We start from the raw sequence: 23486 nt of genomic DNA on the forward strand, positions 1-23486 counted from the left end.
GTACAATAAACTCCAACTGGCTTCCTTCAATGTAAATGTCACACCAAAAAAGTAAACTGAAACCACCCACTTTAGATTGCAAGGTGCTATTCTACTATCAGTTTTCTTTTTTTTTTTTTTTAATTTTTTTTTTCAAAGTTTTTTTTTTTTTGGGGGACAGAGAGACACAGAGCGTGAACGGGGGAGGGGCAGAGAGAGAGGGAGACACAGAATCCGAAACAGGCTCCAGGCTCTGAGCCATCAGCCCAGAGCCCGATGCGGGGCTCGAACTCATGGACCGCGAGATCGCGACCTGGCTGAAGTCGGACGCTTAACCGACTGCGCCACCCAGGCGCCCCTCTACTATCAGTTTTCAAAGACCGTTAACGACCACTAGCAGGTGGAAGAAAAAGCACCTTCCCAGAAAATATAAAATGCCCAACTTTCTAAGCGCAAAACAAAATTTTATGCTTGCAACTGTTAAAAGGATAATCTCAGTGGAAGTACACAAAATACCCCATCAAAGTTGATCACTGGGACAAATTTAATTTCCGAATTCTTTTCAACTCATATTTAAGTACCAGTAACATACACGCTGAACGAGTGTGCGACACAATAATCCCAAATCGAGGCAGAGAGAATGGAAAACAAAAAAATAAAGCTCTTGATTCAAGAAACCGATGAAAGGAGCAAACTCAAAATCGCTCAGTATTTTATTTTAAATCTTCTGCGCTTGCTTTAACCCCTGAAATGACTGTACTTTAGTAAGAAGTGTTGATATGTCCTCAAGTTGAACAGGTGGCTGGGAACACTAGAACAGGGGCTATGTCCACAAAAGAGGCAAGAGACCATGAAAATGGACGCTCAAAGGCTCAGAGCCTGTTGGAGAAACCCCGGGTTTTATTCTGTGGGTGCTAGTAAAGAATAAGTGGGAAAGCCACAGAAGAGTGACCCTAGGATGGAAATGGGAGCCGCACAGACTCAGAGATTGACTTACTTCTCACAGTCAGGCTTTCTGACATCCATAGGCAACCCGAGAAGCAGGAAATTATTTTTGGGAAATCAATTCATTCTAAGGTTAACATAAAGTTTCGCTGTATTACATCGTTATTTCACTTGCTGATATTTCATCAGAGGAAATATTTAGCTGTGTAAATTCAGCTATTTGATGGGGCAACAGACACCCAACTGGCTTATTTTAACAACATGGAAACCTCTCAAACATCCCTGACACTTCTGATGATTCGGGCTTTCAGTTTTACCAGGCTATAAAATTTAAATGATGATGTATCAGAATATGGCAAAAACAAACGTCATTACGAAGATAAATTAGGGGCTCCTGGGTGTCTCAGTCAGTAAAGTGTTCAACTCTAGAATTTGGTTCAGGTCATGATCTCACGGTTTGTGGGCTGGAGCCTCACATCAGCCTCTGTGCTGACAAGGAACCCACTTGGGATTTTCTCTCCCCCTCCCTCTCTGCTCTCTCCCTCTCATATACACTCTCTCAATCACTCTCGCTCTCTCTCGAACATATAAACTTATGTGTGTGTGTGTGTGTGTGTGTGTGTGTGTGTGTGTGTGTGTATAAATTAAAAGGCAAATACATATGGATATGGAAGCCATCTAGTACCAGGGGACATCCTCCGTGGCTTTGACAGTTCTGTTATGCAATGTCAAACTAATAAGACTGCCCCAGTCAGTCTGTTTCTCTTACCAAAAAACTCTTTTTCTTCCTATTCTTTGTAGGGTGTTGGAGTTCTGGTTTAATTGGTGTCACCAAACATTTCACTCTACTGTCAAAGGGGATTCTTTTCTTTAGGAGTACTTCCTTCGCTATACCTACCTCTAATCATATGAAAAGGAGGAGGAGTAAGGAGAAAGAGGGGGAGGGAGAAGAAAAGAGACAACTCTTAACAGCATTTTCTGTGGACCAGATGCTAATATTACCCCTATTTTCCAGATGAGGGAACTTAGGAACAAACAGATTAAGAAATTTGGCCAAAATCATACAACTACTTGGGTTAAATTCCTTTTTTTTTTTTTTAACGTTTATTTATTTTTGAGAAAAGAGACACAGAGCATGAGCAGGGGAGGAGGAGACACAGAATCTGAAACAGGCTCCAGGCTCTGAGCTGTCAGCCAGAGCCCAGATGCGGGGCTTGAACGCACAGACCGTGAGCCAAAGTCGGATGCTTAACCGACTGAGCCACCCAGGTGCCCCAACTTGGGTTAAATTCTTTTAGAAGCTCCCATAACCTTCTAGACATGACTGTACCTTTGAAATCATTACACTGTTTTATAAAAGCCTACTGATAAATGGCTCCTCCACTAAATCCTTAGCACCTTGAAGGTGAGAACTTTACCTCTTATCTTTGCATCATTCAATAGTTGCCGATTCAATTTTTGATGAACGAACGAATGAACAAATGAACCAAAAACCAGTGAGGGAAGTCCCCTGAAGTTCAATGACTGTAAAGGCAGAAGTATTTTTCACTGAAGGCTATACTGTGGACTCACTGTGAATTTCATTTAAGAGATCACAAATTCCCATTCTTCTAAAGGCATTTTTGTGAATCTTGCCATAAAAGAAACAGCTCTAACATTTTTTGAGCTAACTAAAATGACAGTTGTTAGATACAGAGCATAAACAACTTTTTGCAATTCAGGATAAGAGTTCAATATTGCTCCAAAAGAACTCAAGAAGTTAAAATTCAATTTGTTTGCTAAGGAAGATTTGCTGCAAGCTAATTAGCTCTTAATGGAAACAAGCTCCTGGGGTATAGCTCTCCCTGAGAGCAATGGTTTGGGGCAACCTACCATAACATTAAGGAGAGAGAAAAGGGCAGAGCTCAGGGGAGTTAACATATTCCTTCTGATAGCAAAATTGGACCAACATGGTAAACAATTTACCTTTCTCCTATAAACCCAGGAACAAACTAGATTTACAGGCCAGTGGTATTAAAAAAAAAAAAAAAAAAGTCAGGGTCAGGTACAACGCAGCTTTGATCGTGCTCTTGTCCCTCATTTGAAGGAACAATAAATTCTCAATTATACTCTGACTAAGCCTTTGAAGACCTCTTTATCCGCTAAGAATCCTACAAAATAAGAATAAACACAATAAAAGAATGTTGCGCTTGACATAGGATGAGTTAATGTTCCAACAGTTATTATTTGGAACTCCCAACTCTTAATACAGTTGACCCTTGAACAACACGGGTTTGAACTGCATGGGTCTGCTTATATATGTTCACACACACACACACACACACACACACACACACACACACACACACACACAGTAGGGTACTATAATTGTAGTTTCTTCTTATGATTTTCTTAACATTTCCTTTTCTCTACCTTACTTTTTGTATGTATATAACACATGTAACATATAAAATATGTGTTCATCGACTATTTATGTTCTAAGGCCTCAGGTCAATACTAGGCTATGAGTACTTAAGTCTGGGGGGAGTCAAAAGTTATACAAAGTTCTGACTGTGCCCCTAACCCCGGCATCATTCAAGGGTTGATTGTATATACAAGCTAAACTGACTATATTTCAAAGAACATGGTGTAGATGGATCCAATAAATAAGTTAAATTTACAATAAATGGCTTGTGTTTATTTTATATTACTAGAAATCTATCTGCACATAAAAATTAAGGCATTCTGGAGGCACCTGGGTGGCTCAGTCAATTAAGCGTCCAACTCAGCTCAGGTCATGATCTCACAGTTTGTGAATTCGAGCCCAGTGTCAGGCTCTGTGCTGACAGCTCAGAGCCTGGAGCGGCTTCGGATTCTGTGTCTCCCTCTCTTTCTTCTCCTCCCTCCCTCACACTCTGTCTCTCTCTCTCAAAAATAAATATTAAAAAAAATTGTTTTTTAATTAAGGCATTCTGGGGGCACCTGGGTGGCTCAGTCAGTTGAGTGTCTGACTTCAGCTCAGGTCATGATCTCATGGTTTGTGAGTTCAAGCCCGGCATTGGGCTCACTGCTGTCAGCTCAGAGCCCGCTTCGGATCCTCTGGCCCTCTCTTATTCTGCCCCACCCCTGCTTGCGCTTTCTCTCAAAAAATAAATAAATAACCATTAAAAAAATTAAGGCATTCTACTCTTGATATGCAGTTATAATCAGCATTTTCCCTAAAAGTCACTGCTAGCAAGTGACTGGGGACGATCTCCTAGATTAAAGAGCTACCATTTCTGACACTGGCCAAAGTTAAGGAAGGGTGACACTCTTTTCAAGGTTACGCCTAACTTTGTTTTACTCACAGTAAGCAACTAAACATAAAACATTCACAAAAACAGCTTATACCACAAACAAAATCAAATAAAAATCAGCAACAAATATATGATCTGATCACAATGCAATGAAACTAGAAATTAATAACAAAGAGGCGATATTCACCTACCACAATGGCAAAAGTCAAACACATATATACACTAACGTGGTAAAGTAGTGTATGTAAAGTAGTCTGACAAAAGTAGACATTCTCTTACGCTGCTGGTGGAGCGAAAACTGGCCAGCCCAGATTGGGGGCAATCTGGCACAACTTTTCAAACTACAAAGGCTTAGCCCAGTACTTCCCAAACCTGTCTGCACATTCACTTGTGGAGAATCAACAGTTACTGATGTCTGCGTCCAGCCCTACAGATTTTGATCCAGTTGCCCTGGGTATGGCCAGGCTTTAGATTTTTTTCAAAGATTCCCCAGATGACACGAATGCACAGACAAGTTTCGGCACTGCTGGCTGTGGACGCTTCCATGAAGTAATTCCACTCTTCGTGATTTATCCTACGTGTATATATTCACACATGTGATGAACGGCCTATGTCATTAGTTGTTGCTTTGTTTTATAACACCAAAAGATTAAAAAAAATAAACGTCACCGAAAGGGAATTTGTAAATAAACATGGAGTATTCATAAAATGCAATACTTACGTATCTGCTAAAAACAAGTACAGATGGTATGTGACTTATATCCCAATAAAGCTGTTGTATTTATTTTCAAAAAGGAGTGCAGAATGGTGCATACAGCGTACAACCATCTATGTGAAAAACTACACACACACACTGAGAAGAGTGGCTTTCTCTTGGGTGAAAATATGCTTTTTTCTGTATACTCTTTCAAATACTTAAATTTGCAGTGTGTTATGTATTAACTCTAAAAAATAAATTTTAAAAATGAAAATGAAAATATGAAAGCAATCTGGTCATATCATTCTGCAAGCACACAGAATTTGTATACGGTAATATTCAAAGGGGCACGAGAGGGCATTTTGGAGCGATGGAAATACTCTATCTTGATGGAGGTGGTGACTGCACAATTGCACACGTTTCTCAAAATTCAGAAAAACTGTATACCTAAAATGAGTGAGATGTATCCCATGTAAATTGTCCCTCAGTAAACGTGTCTCAAAAAAATTTTTTTCTTAAGCTTATATGGCAACCTGGGCGCCTGGGTGGCTCAGTGGGTTAAGCGTCCCACTTCTGCTCAGGTCATGATCCCACGGTTCACGAGTTCGAGCCCCGCGCCGGACTCTGTGCTAACAACTCAAGAGCCTGGAACCTGCTTCCGATTCTGGGTCTCCCTCTCTCTCTCTGCCCCTCCCCTGCTTATATTCAGTCGGTCTCTCTCTCTCTCTCTCTCTCAAAAATAAATAAACATTTTAAAAATTAAAAAAAAAAAAAAAGCTTATATGACAACCAAACCTCTAGAACAATGCCAGTAGCAATGCAAATCAGTCCAACAAACTGGGAAACTGCTCAGCAGTTATCTACTAGACCTGGGCGAGCACAAGCTCTGTGAGTCAGTGTTTCCACTCCAGCACGGGTGCTCAGTGGAGACACGTGCGTGGATTCACCACGGAGCATGCAAAGGAAAACTCATTGGCCGCACTCTTCATGACAGCCAAAAATAATAATAATAATAATAAGGCAAGCTGTTCAAAGTCAAATGGATTAGCAGGCTCTGCTGTATCTGTGCAAATGGAAAGCCAGGCAGGAGGTGATTCAGTCTGAGGAGTGTCATTGCCAAGACCGAACTGATGGCAAACAGAATGAGCAAAAAACCCACGAAAGCCCCTAACTATAAAGAGAGATACTCAACCTCACTCATGAGTAATGCAAACTAAAATCACACTGAAATAATCTATCTCATCAGGCCGGACCAATTCCAAAGCTTAGCAACAAATTCTGAGGCAAAGCTACAGGGAAACAGGCATCCTCAAACACGTCCCCGGGAGATGCAAAATGGGAAAATCCCCACGGAGGACAATGCGGCCGTGTTTTTAAAACAAAAAAGCTTTCAAATGGATTTATCCTTTGAAACCTAAATACCACTTAGGAATTTACCCCATAAGGTGTACAAGCATACGTACAAAATGATATATAGATTATTGTTTGCAGTATCGCAAGATTGAAACTCAAGTCCATCCATCGGACACTAATTAGATTTTATATCCATACAATGGAAGATTCTATAACTGTAAAACTTAACAGAGAAACTCTCTGTATATTGCTATAGAAACAAATATTGGGGATATACTATTAGGTGAAAAAAAAGAACGGGCAGAAGACCATACATCATATGCAACTTGTGTGTAAAAGAGAGAAATGAGAAAATACATATTCACATTAGCTTAAAATAAATAAAAGTAGTTACCCATCTGTGATAAAAGAGAGGTGAGGAAAAAGTAGAATGGGCAGAGGAAGGAACAGGACTTCTCAGTATCTATCTCTGGATATATATATATATATTTTTTTTAAGTTTATTTATTTATTTTGAGAGAAAGAAAGAACACACGGGGGAGGGGCAGGTAGGTCAGAGAGAATCCCAAGCAGGCCCCCCCACTGCCAGCACAGAACCTAATGTGCCACCCAGGCACCCCTACGCTTTTTTAAGATTCCAGTTAGGGAAATAAAAACAAACTCTGAAGTCTAATTGCATATTACTTTTCCTTCCCGATCCTTTCCATCAAGATGTGTGAGTAGACTTTGCCAACTGCACACAGATTGTTAAAGTCTGTGGGCGTGGGGCCTCCCTTTAAAGGGGTGGGGTGGGGAGAGGGCAGGCGGATGGCAATAGGCCTTTAATGCTTTCTCTTGACCTCTGGAGCCTCAGCCAAAATAGCCTGCCTCTTCAGAAGAAAGGCAAACACACAATAGTGAATCCAGAAAGACACCTTACATAGAGCAAAAGCAGTATTTAAATGGGTGCTGGAGGGTCGTAAGTGGTCTCAGTTAACAAAATTATTTGGATATCTTTGTATTCAAATTTATCTTGCCCATTCAAACTCTTACACTGTATATTTTATGGCTATATGAGAATTCAAAGATTATTTTTCTCATTTTTCTTAAAGTTTTTTTTTTAACATTTATTTATTTTTGAGAGAGAGAGAGAAAGACAGAGCATGAGTGGGAGAGGAACAGAGAGAGAGGGAGACACAGAATCCGAAGCAGATTCCAGACTCTGAGCTGTAAGCACAGAGCCCAACATGGGGCTCAAACCCATGAACTGCGAGATCATGACCTGAGCCGAAGTCGGATGCTTAACCGACTGAGCCACCCAGGCACCCCTATTTTTCTCATTTTAAAAATTATTTGCCTAGGTGGAAATCTTTGCATATATAGGAGTTTTTCTCTACAAGAGATACTTTGAAGGAGAACTGAAGGTTACGTACCTGTTACAATTTAAGTAAATAAGTATTAAGACGTTCAATGTTATCATTACACAATGTAAAATAATATCCCATTCTTATCCATTAGTTTGGCAAAGAGATCACCAAGAGTATAAATAAATACTAATGTAAAAAGTCTCCCAATAATTTTGATACGTAAAAAAGCAAATTTTAGAAAAATACATACATGGTGATACTATCTATGATTTTCTTTAAATCAACAACCCGAAAGCAAAGCCATTTATTTCAGTATATGACTATTAGATCTAAACAGCCTGAAAAGATTCAGGACAGACATCACCAAAATAATACAAATTAGTACCCCTGGCAGAGACCTGTGTATGGAAGTGTGGGAGGAAAATGAGGACGCCTGGGGACGTATTGATTTTACTGTTGGACTTTAGTACACACACAATACACACGATATACACAGATCTTATTTGTGCAACGAAAGCAAAGAAAAACCTTTATAAAAACTAATCCACTGAAATCTGCTTGTAAACTTCAAAAAAAAGAATAGGGGCGCCTGGGTGGCGCAGTCAGTTAAGCGTCCGGCTTCAGCCAGGTCACGATCTCGCGGTCCGGGAGTTCGAGCCCCGCCGTCGGACTCTGGGATGATGGCTCAGAGCCTGGAGCCTGTTTCCGATTCTGTGTCTCCCTCTCTCTCTGCCCCTCCCCCGTTCATGCTCTGTCTCTCTCTGTCCCAAAAATAAATAAAAACGTTGAAAAAAAAATTAAAAAAAAATTAAAAACAAAAAAAAAAACAAAAAAAAGAATAAAGTGTCTTCCAAACGTAGTCATTTTTAAAATAAAAAGATTGTATATGGGTCATCGACTGCACTAGGCTCTTCCTCTCGGTGTGAGGAAACTCAGATGAATTGAATAGAGAGTTGGCAAGAAGAGGAATTGCCTGGAAAGCATGCCACGTGAAAGAGTCAGCATTAAAAAAGTAAATGCAACCTGCCCCAGCCAATCAAAACATGGAATTAGGATACAGTATTAGCACCTGGTACCAAAGCTCCAGGAAAGAAATAACTGTCCGAAGTGTTATTTAACTTTTAGTACAGGTACACTCTTTACAATTAAATTTCTTCTGTAGGAAGAGAGAACAGTGCCTTTGAGTGATGAATCTGGAAGGCTCGCTGGTCAGACTTTTAAAAGGCTGTAGGGACACAGGATTTACCATTGACAAGGATAAGTGCTCCCCAAATTTGTTTGCAACGTGGCACAGGGAGTACAGGGTGGTATTTATAGGTCACTCTCTGGAAATGAATGAGTTCGCTCACAGCAGAAGAAGTGGGCCTGAAGTCTACATCAGCCTCAGCACCGCAAATGACCCAAAGACGCCTCGGCACCCCTGCGACTCAGTCGCGGCACACCTCTGTGCCTTGGCTCGCACGCTAGAAACGTTTCCGTTCAGCCTCTCACTCTGAATGGATGGTCTACAGTCTTTCCTGTTCACTAGGAGCACTGCTGGTGGCTCGTCACTATTCACTACCTTCTGTGGTGGAACAAGAGACCAGATGAAATCAAGGTGGTTGGGGCTGTGTGACTCAGTTCCTTGTTAAAGACCAACCGGCGACTATAGAAGTCAGTGCACCTGCAGACGGTGTCCAAACGCAAAGGTCCCCAGATGTCACCTAACAACCAAAACTAGCTTTCTTGCCTGAAAGCAAGGAGGGCTTCCGCTTCACCCCTTCTATGTGCCTGGGGGCTCTCCTGTGCAAGACTGAAAGCAGTTGCCACTATCCTAGCAACTAGTTTTGTAAAATTTGCACCACACGTAGTATCTTCAACAGAGGCATTATTAGGAAGTGCTTAAGAGGGGCGCTTGGGTGGCTCAGTCGGTTAAGCGTCCGACTTCAGCTCAGGTCACGATCTCACGGTCCGTGAGTTTGAGCCCCACGTCGGGCTCTGGGCTGATGGCTCGGAGCCTGGAGCCTGCTTCCGATTCTGTGTCTCCCTCTCTCTCTGCCCCTCCCTTGTTCATGCTCTGTCTCTCTCTGTCTCAAAAATAAATAAACATTAAAAAAAAAAATTAAAAAAAAAGAAGTGCTTAAAAGAAGTATGCCAACTAAGCAAAATGGTAGAGTCCAAAACTACAGATTTAATAAACTGCTCGGTACAATAGGAGGCACCAATCGACATTTTTAGAAGTATACGTTAGTTTCTTTCTCGTTAAAGAATTTATCATTTTAAAGCACCATGAACTCCACAGTTGACTTTCCACAGAAAGTCCAATAAGGGGATAAAAACATGAGAACAGGACCCAAAACAGCATCAATGAGAGACACCACAAACCATCAAACGTGAGAAATGACCACTTCGGTTAACTCAAACGTTAGCCTTTCAGAATCTCATCATCTGTGACATTGTTAGAACACACAAAATCCATTTTAAATCTGGGGTTACAGTACCTGGTGAAGGTTGCGTTGTGTTCAGTCAGGGCCACGAGCAGTTTCAGAGCATAAGCTGGTACTGGGTCAGGCTCCGCGAGGATGTGCTCGTACCTGAGATGATAAAGTGATGAAAAAAGTACTCAGTGGTTTTCTTCACTTAGCCTCCCCTCTGGACAACAGAAGCAATAAACCATAAGGTGCCAACATCTGGGGAAAAAAGAAGCCAATGTGTGAGCTGAAGGACCGGCACAGGGCACTTAACTTCATGAGCCTTCAAACAGCTTCACTTGCCAGTGGTGATGAGGGCACCCACCCGCCGCACAGAGGTCTGTTTTGGGGATGCTGCAATGAGGCCACCCGTGTAAAAGGATCGGCGTGAGGCTACACACAGAGTGAGAGACTCATAAACATAAGGCACCTGTGGCAGGGACCCCATGACCACCCTCAAGTGCAGAGATTTGCTCACGGTGGAGTCGTGGTGCACATTCATTCAGTAGAGCTTTGTGGCCAGGGCACGCAGATGAGTCATCAGGGAGAAGGACGCAGGAGGAGCCAGGATGATTCTGTGCACAGGCTTCCTTATGCTATCTCCTTCAGTAAGAGGTCAGAGACAGCACAGTCTTTCCTCCGGCAATAAAAACGTGGCACACGTGTGTGGTCTTTCTGCCCATCAGAGACTCAAGTGACCCAGGTTTTTACTGGGCGCTGGACGCTTACGCAACCTCTAACTAGTATCAAAATCCATCCCAGGAGGAAAGCAGGCGTTCGGCATAAAGCATGCTGGCTACACAATGGCCTGGCCACCCTGAACTCCCCCCATCAGTTAAATGGTGACTGGCAACACTCGGAGAGCCAAATTCGAAGATGCCAGCCAGCCAAGGGCCGGCCTTTCTAAGGACAGCAGTCTCAGACCTGCCGTGTTAACTCGTTTCTGCACAGCACTTTTCTCATTACCACTTGAACATGTGAAATGTAAATGATTGCCAGAGAGAATAAAACTAAAAAGATAAATAAACAGAAGGCCTTTATTAAAAAATTCCCACAACACAGCTCAGACTTTGCTCCCATGTTCTTTGTCAGGCACAGGCTGGTTAACATACTGTGTCCTCCCCTTTTCAGGCTCAGCTATTTGGCATACGGTACCATGTAGGTGCTCCATAAATAAGTGGCAGGTGAAGGGATGGACAGTTGGATAAATGGAAGGACACATGGACAGATGAACAAACCAACCAATCAACTTTATGAGCCAACTCTCTGGAACAACCAACAACTAAAAGGGAGTTAAAACACCTCCCAAAACCCAAAATGTATATTTAAAAGTCCATGACATGAAGCGGATGCTTTTCATCTAGAGAATAAGGCCCCAGGCTCTTATCAGAGCCTATTTACTCTCATTTTGGAAATCATTATATAACAAGCTTAATTATGCAGTCTCTAATCCCACAGCCATTAAAATAGGAGCCAAGTAAAGGGAGGAGAGGGACTATTACAGAAAGAACTGGGACTTGAAGGCATAGGAAACACACAAAAAAGCTAATCCAAGAACTCCAAACAGAGAGAAGTCTGGGGAGCATTTAACGTACAAGAAACAGCTGCTCGTACCTCGATGGGACCACAGGGCCCATTATACACCATCATGTTCAAAACGGGGGTAGTGAGTCAAGAAAATGTTAAATTGGGTAGAGTGCTCTGTTTAAGGAGACAGGAAGTATCACCTTTCAGAATTTTAGAAGTTTCTTATAAAATATTTTTAAATTCTAGTAATTAAAAGTTTTGCCCAGGTATGTCAAAGATAAAAATCTAAATATCAATCATTCATAAGAAAATCATAAATGTTAATAAATCAAAGAAAAGGGGCGCCTGGGTGGCTCAGTCAGTTAAGCATTTGACTTCGGCCCAGGTCATGATCTCACAGTTCGTGGGGTTCGAACCCCATGTTGGGCTCTGTGCTGACAGCTCAAAGCTTGGAGCCTGCTTCGGATTCTGTGTCTCCCTCTCTCTCTGCCCCTCCCCCACTCATGCTCCCTCTCCATCTCTCAAAAATGAATAAACATTTAAAAAAATTTTTTAATAAATCAAAGAAAACAACGTCAAAAAAATACAGCACAACCAAGCATAAGTACTTTTAGGATTGAAAATAATCAAATTTAGGAAAACGCTACATTTTATCATATGAATAAAACAAACATCGCAGAAACACCTTTAGAGGTGTTAAAAAATGTATTCATAACATTTAACATCCAGTTTGAAAAAAAAAGGAACTCCACATATTAGAGAGAAATTATTCCTTTCTTGTAAAATAAAAAGCTCTTACATCCTAAGTTGGGGGTACCCAAGACAACCTTCCAGTTTAGTGATTTACTAGAAAGACTCACAGAAGAGCTGTTATACTACCGATCACAGTTTGTTACAGTGAAAACCAGCAAAGATGAAAGATGCACAGGGCAGAGTCCAGGAGGGACCGGTTATGAGCCTCCAGTTGCCCTTTCCCAGCGGAGGTGTGTGGACAGTTTATCATCCCAGCAACAGTGTGGACAACAAGGATGAAAGACTACCAGCCAGGGAAGCTCACTAGAGCACTGGTGTCCAGGGTTTCATCAGGCGTCAGTCACACGGGCATGGAGCGTCTGTGTGGCTAACCTTAGTGCTTAGGGCTCCAGCCCCTCCAGGGGTCAAGCTGATTTGGTATTGCCCAAGGCCCCCACCCAGATTCACATCGTTAGCATAAAGGGTCTGGCATGGCTCAAGGCTTCATGTACACAGAGACTCTTTATCTGGCAGGATATTCTGAAGGCTCAGAAGTTACCTCCCAGCCCATCAAGGGCCAGTTTCTTTGTCATTAATGTGAAGGGCTTGAGCACCCCACACTTGCTAAGTTATTAGCTCTTTAGGGCACACATCCTGAAGAGGGAAACTGAGGCTTTACTGAGTTTAAAGTGATGTTTGGGGCGCCTGGGTGGCTCAGTCGGTTAAGCGGCCGACTTCAGCTCAGGTCATGATCTCGCGGTCCGTGAGTTCGAGCCCCGTGTCGGGCTCGGTGCTGACAGCTCAGAGCCTGGAGCCTGTTTCAGATTCTGTGTCTCCCTCTCTCAGACCCTCCCCCATTCACGCTCTGTCTCTCTCTGTCTCAAAAATAAATAAATGTTAAAAAAAAATTAAAAAAAATATTTAAAAAAATAAAGCGATGTATGCAAGTCAGATAAGAGGAGAATGCACTCTTCAGCTGCTTACCAGTATTTGGGAATTGTCAGCCAGAGAATTTCAAATGAAGGGGGGATGGGAGATTTCTGATGCGTCAGTCCAATTCTCACCCTGGACAACTGGCTCCCCTTGCCCTCAATCCCAGACTTAGCTGAATCACTGAGGAAAGGTCCATAAGCCTAGGAGTTTTAAAATGCTTCCCATGTGATCGTCTGTACTTTTCTTGTGGAAAACACAACAGAAGATATGGACAACTGGTTAGAAATGTAATAGACAATCTCAATAAGACTGAGAAAATATAAAATATTTTAAAATGGAGTTAACAAGAATATACAGAATCTACATTTATAAAGAACACACGGATGAAGCTTGACTGCCTGAAATTCAAATGTCTTAGGTTGTTTGAGGTTATCTAACCTTGAAACAGGAGGGAAAGATGAAGCCTGTACTGGCCTGTACATGAGAGTTTTCCCAAAGAATATTATGTTTCTCTCCCCTTGGAAAAGAAGGGTAAGATTCATAATAGATATGTTTGGAATACAAATACCGAATATATTGAGTATACTTCCATTTCATCAAAGATAGGTTTATAATGGTCAGCAAGAACTAGCCAAGAGAATGCTGTGATTTATTAAGCTTGTCTTCCTAACGGAGATAAAGCAGCTGAGCTGATAGTAATTGGATCTCACACTCCTCTGAATGTGACTTGGCAGGGGGGAAAAAAACAGTGATAAGCCTAGACTTCTGAAAAGACTTGGAAGGAGAGTGACCGGAGAAGAACTGGCCCATTCCAATGGGCACAGGCTGGAGAGGAGCACTCTGAATGCACTGAGCCTGGCCACAGACTGAGATCACTAGCAACATAAGCCTCCACACTCTTTTACTTCTAGAATCCTCCCTTATAAATAAGGGCTCTTTTCCAGGTCCCCAACAGCTAGTACCCAAGCAAGAAAAGCCATTCATACTAAATCCACATCTATCCCAAAGAAGAGAAAACCACTAAAAATCACCTATTCAGGAATCCAAGGGGTGGTCTCTTCCCTATCTGGTCAAGTGCCTGGTGAAACTGATGCCCAATTAGGTAAGCTGGCAGGAAGTAGAAACAGGCTATCAAAAGAACTCTGCATTATTGGGAGAAGTCACTCTGGGGAAGTGGCCAAAGAATTGGCCAAGTGGAAAGAGTAGAAATTCTGTTGAGGGTAAGGGGAGGCCCATATCTCAAAGAGGTCCACTCTGCCAATCTGGGGGGGAAGAATTCCAGAATATCCAAGGAACTTCAGAGAGAAGTACAGTGAGGAAGATCCTGCTAAACGAAAAGCTGAATTACTTTACAAACCCATAATAATAATTTTTTAAGTTTATTTATTTTGAGAGAGAGCAAGCACATGAGTGGGGGAGGGGCAGAGAGAGAGGGAGACACAGAATCCAAAGCAGGCTCCATGCTATCAGCACAGAGCCTGATGTGGGGCTCCATCCCACTAACTGTGAGATTATGACCTGAGCCCAAATCAAGAGTCAGACACTTAAGCAACTGAGCCACCCAGGTGTCCCCAAAACCACGATGATTGTTAAGTGTTGGGTGGGACCAAGAAAATACATACACACACACACACACAAATTAAAAGCAAAGAAAGGTGACACAATATTGGACAAGAAAGAGTGATCTTAGAAAGGAGTTAGAATGGTCAGGACATAGCTTATGAAAATATATTGTCAAGTAATTAAAATTTAAGTAAAACAATTTAACTTCCATTAAAAGACTGAAATGAGTATTCACATAATCACAAAGCCCTCTGTAACATGACAATAAGAAATGAATCAAAAAACTTTATAGCTTTAAAGTTTTTAAGTAATATTTCTCAATGGCAAAACCACCATAAACAAATGAAATGAAGGAAAAAGTTGCAGAATGTTGGTAGAAAACAGTAAATATTCTAATATATAAAGAGCTATTGCAAACCAATAAACATCCAAAAAAAACTGAACAAAATCTACCTAAGAAGAAATTAAATGGCCAAGGAGCCTGGGGCCCGCCGGGAGGGGTGGGGGGGGGGGAGGGTTGCCAACTTCACTAATATCTGAAGGAATTCAAGTAAGAGATAACAAGGGTACAATAAAATAGGTTCATAAATGGAAACTGGTCACATAAACTCTTCATCACCTCTGAAAAAAATCTGTCAACACATACCCAACAAATGCCCTTACAAACATAGGTCAGTTTATGATTCCAACCCTAGAGATTCAACAAAGAGAAATAGTACGTATCCAAAGATGTAGCCCTGAAAGTGGTTCTTTGTAGCAGTAGATATAATTGTGAAATATTGGGAAAATCCTAGATACTCAGCAACTGGAAATTATTTAAATGATTTATAGTACATTTAGAAATGTAGGTGTAGAGGGGCACCTGGGTGGCTTAGTCAATTAAGCGTCTGACTCTTGGTTTCGGCTCAGGTCATGATCTCATGGTTCAGGAGTTCGAGCCTCATGTTGGGTTCTGTGCTGACAGCATTGGAGCCTGCTTGGGATTCTCTCTCTTCCTCTCTCTCTACCTCTCCCCCACTCTCTTTCTCAAATAATAATAATAATAATAATAATAATAATAATAAAGAAATGTAGGTGTAGATAAGTGAATTACAAGACAGTCAATAAAACAGGATTATATTAGAATAGATACAGATATCACAGTCTGGTGTGTGAGAATTGACAGGAAAGACAGGTTCCCAGGAGTAAATTTCAACAAGTACTAAGCAAATCTCACTAGAATGGAGAGATCATATAGAGGCACGGGCAGTTATTAACATAAAATGGTTGCCAAAAGGCAAAACTGGAGAGCCTTGAATGGCTGGGTAAGCGCGGTTAATATTACTTTCTACAATGTAAAGGGTTTTTGAGCAAGGGAAATATATGAGGAAAACAGTGTGTTAAAAGGCACATCTAACAGAAAGCAAGATGGATTCAACACTTAGGGCTTAGAGGAAAGAGAGGTGTAAGGTTACCTTAAGAGAAGGCTACCAAACAGCAAAGGCGTGGAGGTGAAATCTGCCTTTCTAGCAGTTTGAAGACCTCCCCTCAGACCTCTGTGAGCAAAGAGTAGATAATCTACTCTTCAGCATTTTCTGTATAGTTTCATCTAAAATTTGACTAGGTGATATCCTGAGTCAATTTCAAAATTTTATGAAGAGAGGGTATAAACCAAATAAAGAGTGGATATCTTGAGAACTTTTCGGTCTTGTGATTTTTACGTGACCTAAATTCTACGTGATATTCCATTGTCTTGCATGGATGCATAGATACTTAAGTCTATCAGAAGTTAAATGGATAAATAAGTGGATGGAGAGACAAATGGCATATATACACATATATTTGTATATATATACATATATATTTCTTTAAGTGAAAGAAAAACAGGTATGACCTCAAAGAAAATGTTACAATATAATTTCAGATAGTAAACCCTAATCTCGCCTGGATTTCTTCAATAAAATCAACAGCAAATTTTTATTACAAAGACCTGAAAGGCAAAAAAAAAAAAAAAAAGACTTCCATAAAGCAACAAACAAAATATTATCCAAAAACCTGGAGTATTAGAATTATCCCAAGTCAGAAGGATACAAGAATATTTACCCCTACTTTAATTCCAAAATTATCCCAATTTAGATTCCTATAGGTTGTGTCCTGGGGCAGAGGGCAGGCGGGAATCACTCTACCTAAATGCACTGATTAGGTACACACTCAAAACAGCAAAGGCTTAGGTAAAAGGAACAAAGTAGAAATTTATGATGCTTCTATCTGCTGCAAAAACATCTGTGATTTAAATTTTATCTGCAAAATAAAATTAAGGAAAAGCTAAAATTGAAATACTCGACCTACTCTGATTCCCACCAGAAATGGCCAAGTTCATGTCTATTTTAACATAGAATACTTGTGGTTAAGGGAGACAAATACGCAACACAGAACCATCTGGATGTTCTTTAAGCAAACAACATATAAACCAGGTAGTCAAACTCACGACTTTTACTGGATATTATTTCAAAGCCCGATAAACAGCTCTATGGTGTATTGCCACTAATGGAACCCACTTATAAATTCCAATTTCTAAAAGAAAATACAATTCTAATTTGTAAAGAATATAGTCCTTTCTGAGATTCTAAAAAACAAAGCCTCAATAATTTATAAAGTCATTATGGCCCTGGTGATTGTACAAGTCACAAGAGAATTATAAAGAAGAAAGGCAGTACTCATTTTCCCCAGGAGAGAAATGCTGAATGCCATATTGTCATAAAAACACTCTAAGCACATTTATATCAGCATGATCTCTTTTCAAAACACACAAAACTAAAAGAAAATATGAAAACTAAAGTACACGTTAGCAAAGTAGTTCCAGTCTAGCCAAGGCAAACTCCAGAGATTTTCGCCATGGCTTGCTGCCTTACGTAAAGCCTATCCTGACTATCCTACCTGAAACAACCCCTTCCTCATTCCCTTTACTATCCTTCTCTATCCTCTGACACTGTTTTATGTTTTATTTTTCTATACAATGCTCACAACTAACCGGAGTGATCTTACGTATTTATTTGTTTACTTCTTTGTCTCAACCACCAGAATGTAATTGCACTGAGGGGCAGGGATTCAATCTTGCCCACCATAGCATTCTCCATGCCCAGCACATCGAAGTCACTCAATACGTATTTATGGAATGAATTAACTAAGAAAGAAAGAGAAAGAAAAAAAGGAGGGATGATGAAAGGGAAGGCTTTCACCCTTGTATGCACAATCACACAATATGGTACAAATGACATTATTTACCTCTGTATGAATGCTAAAACTTCTTCTTCCCCAAGAAGAGCAATGGTGTCTTACCTGAGTTAAGGATCTAGCCCCATTTGTGGTTAAATGTTGAAGGAGAAATGCCCACACCTTATGCAACAAGTCTCAGACAAAAACCAGTCAGGAGAAGATTACTTTCAATACTATGAGTTCATTGGATATTAAGGTGCCGATTTTAACGGATGAAGTCATTCTGGACTTAAGTTCCACTAAATATTGCCTCTTCTGCATGACACTTTCAGATTAAACCTTGTCTTTCAGCTGAAGGAAATCACAGTAATTTTTCAAGTATATACGGTTATTTTTCTTCCCAGAAAAAAACTTTTTCTCATGAATCACACAGAAAACTCAAGTTACATCAGCAGCATTCCAGCTATCTTGAAGGAGGGGAAACTGAAGGAAGAAAGGAGAGGGCAAGAAGTGAGGGCATATACACCAAGTGTGGCAGGGCCAAGATTTGTCTATAAGTATATTCTAATCACGAGACCCAGACTACCAATGGCCAACATCACCTACTTTAACACACAGAGTTTTCTCAAGGTGGTTGCAGAAGAGGAGCTCAGAGAGGTTGCACACATGAGGGAGGTTTGACAAGTGTTGCTGAGTTAAAGATGGAGAGACCCGGGGAAAAGAAACGTGGGCACCTAAGGGAAGGGAAGGGAAGGACTTTGGTCCTACAACTGTGCACCAGGGTGAATAATGGTCCCAAACAATATGCCCAAGTCCTAACCCCCAGGACCTGTGAAATCGACCTTCTTTGGAAGGGGCTTATGGGGCGCCTGGGTGGCTGAGTCATTTAGGTGTCCAACTCTTCATTTCAGCTCAGATCATGATCTCCTAGTTCGTGGGTTCAAGCCCTGCATCAGGCTCTGTGCCGGTGGCACGGATCCTGCTTGGGATTCTTCCTGTCTCTCTGCCCCTCCCCTGCTTGCTCTGTCTCTCAAACCAAATACTAAAAAAAAAAAAAAAAAAAAAAACCATAATGACAGGTGTCCTTATACGAGAAAAGCAGAAGCAAATTCAAGGCAGACACAGGGAAGAAGGCCATGAGAAGACAGGCAGAGATTGCAGTGGATGCTGCTATAAACCCAGGATTGCTGGCAGCCATCACGGGCCAGGAGAGAGGCATGGTTTCTCCCTCAGAGCCTCCAAAAGGAACCAACACTGCCAAGACTTTGACTGTGAACTTCTGACCTCCTAACCTGTCAAAGAAGAAATTTCTGGTGTTTTGAGCCAGTCAGCGTGTGGTATGAAACTAATGCAAACTGCAAGAAACCTAATTCTGCCAACGACCTCAACAAGCCGGTTTCTCCCCTAGTCTTCAGGCAAGGACACCCGCAGATGCCGGACTTCGGGGGCATGAGATCCGGAGCAGAGGACCCAGTCGCACCGTGTCAGACTTCCAACCTACAGGGCTGAGCAGATGCTGATTAAAACCACTAAGTGTGTGGTGATTTGTTATGCATCAATACGAATCTAATAGGATATCAGAGTTTAATATTCCCGTATCATCACGTTAGTTAATACTCATGATGAAAAGTTACATAAAAGTTTTGATGGTGAGCATCTTTTTCTTGTTCTTGATCTTAACGGAAATGCCCTTGAGTAGGATTTCAAAAACCGTGATCAAAGGAGTTCTCGGGAGATGTTAACAGATAAGCCATCAGAAATAGTGTCTTAAGGTCATAAAACGTTGAGAAACACTGAGCTTTAGACAGTTAAATGGGTAAATTGTGAAATTCAAAAGCTAAGGGGTAGTAAACACACAGAGCATTTCGGAAAGAACGCGTACTCTGTGGCAGGTTCATGAATACTACACAGGCTCAGTGTTGAAGGAAGCGGGCTTCAGTATTTAAGTTATACTTATGTAAACACTTCTATTTGCAGAGCTTACAGACTTCTTTAGTTAAAAAATATTAATTTCCAAAATTTTTGGCTCTGGCAGACTGTCCATGTTCCATAAAAGCTGTGCCTATCTCGGTCATTATTCCCAGCAACTATAGCAACACCTACGGTAAGATGTCCTCAATTAGTACCGGTGAATAGATAAGCTGATTAAGAGAAAAATATTCCCTCCCTGGCTCACATCATGCCACTATCACATGCAGATATCTGCTGGAAAGCAGCTGGCCTGCGTACTTCTCACTACTCTGCCTCTTCCATGCCTCTGCTTACCCTATTCTTGACCAGAAGACCTACTCCTCTTCTCTATGCAATCCTACCTAGATTTCAAAGTCTAAATGAAACACCATCTCGCCAGCCATGGCATGATAACTGTCCAGAGAAAAGGCACTGAACAAATACAACTTAAGTTCAACTCTTCAGAAACCAAAGCACATACGCTGTGAAGATGTAACAATTCTTTTCTCCTAATTCATTAATTTATATGGGAAGCAATTCAGCCTTATTATTTATGATAGATGAAGTGATGGGTTGATTTTATCTGTTAACTTGACTGGGCCATGAGCACAGAGATATTTGGCCCAACGTTATTCTGGGTCTGTCTGGATAAGATTAATATCTGAGTCAGTAAACTAAGTAAACCGATTGCCCTGCCCAATATGGGTGGGCCTCATTCAATCCGTTCAAGGCCTGAGTAAGACAAAAATGCTGAGTGAAAGCGAATTCCTCTGTTCTACTGCCTTGAGCTGGGATACTGTTCTTTTGCTGCCTTTGGACTGGAAACATCATCTCTTCCTTTTTAAGTTTTTTTTAATGTTCATTTATTTTTGAGAGAGGGAGAGACAGGGAGACACAGAATCCACAGCTGAGCTGTCAGCACAGAGCCTGACGTGGGCCTCGAACTCACGAACTGCAAGATCATGACCTGAGACAAAGTTGGGCACTTAACAGACTGAGTCACCCTGGAACCCTGAAACATCAGCTCTTCTTGAATCTTCAGCCTATCAGTTTCCAGACGGATACGTACCCCCAATCAGCTCTCCTCATTCTCAGGCCTTCAGACTCAAAACAGACGACACCATCAGCTGGGTCTGATGGGTCTCCAGCTTGCCGACTGCTGATCTCAAGATTTCTCAGCCTCCACAGTCATGTGAGCAAATTCCTTATTGTAACTCTCTATATATACACATGCCTCCTATTGGTTCTATTTCTCTGAGAACCATAACTAATATTTAATAAGATATTTATTCTTACAACTGAGTTTTCATTTATATCACACAGTCTTTCTGGTAAGCACCTGAACACAGGTATCACATGGTATTTAAGAAGATTAAATTATTGCCCTCCCTGAACATTTTGTTAAAGCTATGACAAAAGACATCCACTCTTTCCCTAGGATCACCGCCCAGGAGCCATTTAACCACCAAGTAGAAAGAGCCTCTATGAGAACAAAGTCACGCAACTATAGGCAGAGCAGAGAGACGGTGAGAAAGACACAAACACACAGGACTGTAGACATCACTCAAAGCCCTGAATCCAGCTATATTAGATGTCAGCACAAGCTCCTAATGTGAGCACACAATTATTTTCCAAATTAGTGTGAGTGTTACTACTTACAAATGAAACAGTCTTAATACGACACTTTTGAGTGAAAACTGGGAAGCCTACTGCATATGTGCAAGAAAAGCCCAGCATCTCGACTTTAGCACGAGTATTATTTAAGGCCAAAGACGGATTAAAACCTTAACAAAATTAAAAGTATCAACACTAAGGGGCGCCTGGGTGGCTCAGTCAGTTAAGCATCCGACTCTTGATTTCGGTTCAGGTCATGATCTCACAGTTGGTGAGTTTGAGCCCCATGTCGGGCTCTGCTGACAGCGCGGCACCTGCTTGGGAGACTCTGTCTCCCTCTCTCTCTGCCCCTTCCCCGTTCATACTCTCTCTAAACAAATAAATAAATAAACATTTAAAATATATTAGAAGTATCGACATTAATATGTGTATTTGCCAAACCAAAACAGATGTAGGTCACTCTTACAAACTCTAGAAACTTCACAATTCTTTTTTTAAAGTACAAGCGAGATACAATATTTTACTAGTTTCAGTCATACATCATGGAAATTCAATATTTTTACACACTACAAAATGATCCCTGTCTAGTTATCACCATCTGTCACCTCCCCAACCTCCTCAGGTAACCAACAGTTTATTTCCTATGCGTCTGTTTTTGTCTTCCTTGTTCATGTGTTTATGTTTTTTTGATTTCACATATTAAGTGAAACCAAATGTTGTCTTTCTCAAGTCTGCCTTGTTTCACTTAACCTAATATCCTCCAGGACCATTCATGCTGTCACAAATGGCAAGATTTAAGCCATACATCTACCTACTCAATGAAGAACACAAATTTTCTATTATTAGCATCTCTAAACTTCTAATTACCAAGAGTTAACATCAAAGACCAAACTCCTTGCCAAGACTTCTAGGTTTCCAAAGTCAGAGTAAATAAACGTATTACTTGTATTTCACTTTTTTAAGTTTTTACATAACATTTACTGAGCATTTACATATATTCCAGGGAGGCACAATCAGCAATATTTATTTCAATAGCCACTTCACAGGTCTGAAGTAGGTACTGTTATCACTATGACGGTATTATTACAATCTTCATTTTAAAGGTTGCTAGGAGAGATGATACCATACCTAATAATAACAGTCATGCTGCTATTGCCAAGGGCGTACTATGCCCCACACACCGTACTAAGCGTCTTACAAGAGGTATCCCATTTAATTCCTGCAAGTATCTTCTGAGTTAGGTACCATGGTCTCTATTCTACCGATGAGAAGACTGAGGCTGAGAGCGTGAATTGCAAAGCCAAGATCCATGCTTCACATCAGAATCAGTCCACAAGCCGTGAAAACATCCTACTCAATGTCCCAACCAACTCCCTATCATTATTATTATCCAAAGTGGATTTCACATTGCTTAATAAAAACCTGAACTCGTCTACATTACTTTTGTTCTTCAACTGCCATGTGGTTTCATTTGTATTTTTCTCTGCAACCCCTCATCTCTGGAAAACATAAAGATACGTGTTACGAGAAAGACGTATTATTTAATCCAGCTCAGATGAGTAAAACAAAAGCACAGGATTATAGAGTTAACACTGTTTATTTTATAAACTGTTCCAAAAGTGGACAGACTTCAAGATATGAAGAAATTTCATTTCAAATCTGCACGGGTGTTCATCAGCTATCACTTAACTGTGAAGTCCTGTTAAAGAAAACCCTGTCCCTATGGTGGGGGCACATATCAGGCCCTAAAAAATGCTTCTGTATAAACCATTAGATAGCAGATATCCAAAGTAAATCATATTTTGCACAAATATATTTTTATACCTATGTATATTTTCTTGTCAGAAACATGCATGTAATTACATAGAGATCAGAAGTGTAAAATGGCACTAAAAGCATGAATTAATCCCATGAGAGAGTGTTCTAA

General features: G+C 40.9%; 1 protein-coding gene across 7 annotated transcripts in view; it reads right to left on the minus strand.

Moving 5' to 3' along the window:
• ULK4 (unc-51 like kinase 4) overlaps positions 1-23486 on the minus strand; it is a 586637-nt gene that overhangs the window by 332522 nt on the left and 230629 nt on the right. For all 7 annotated transcript variants that reach the window (XR_005791953.1, XM_040479906.1, XM_040479903.1 and 4 more), the window contains one exon: positions 10076-10168. Coding sequence is in view for 6 of the 7 variants with exons in the window: in XM_040479906.1 (XP_040335840.1) it covers positions 10076-10168 (93 nt within the window). In the remaining variant the exon portion in view is untranslated. The remainder of the gene's footprint in view (positions 1-10075; positions 10169-23486) is intronic.

The sequence above is a fragment of the Herpailurus yagouaroundi genome, unplaced genomic scaffold (genome assembly GCF_014898765.1).
Source record: "Herpailurus yagouaroundi ecotype Mexico unplaced genomic scaffold, PumYag 159, whole genome shotgun sequence".
Taxonomy (NCBI): domain Eukaryota; kingdom Metazoa; phylum Chordata; class Mammalia; order Carnivora; family Felidae; genus Herpailurus; species Herpailurus yagouaroundi.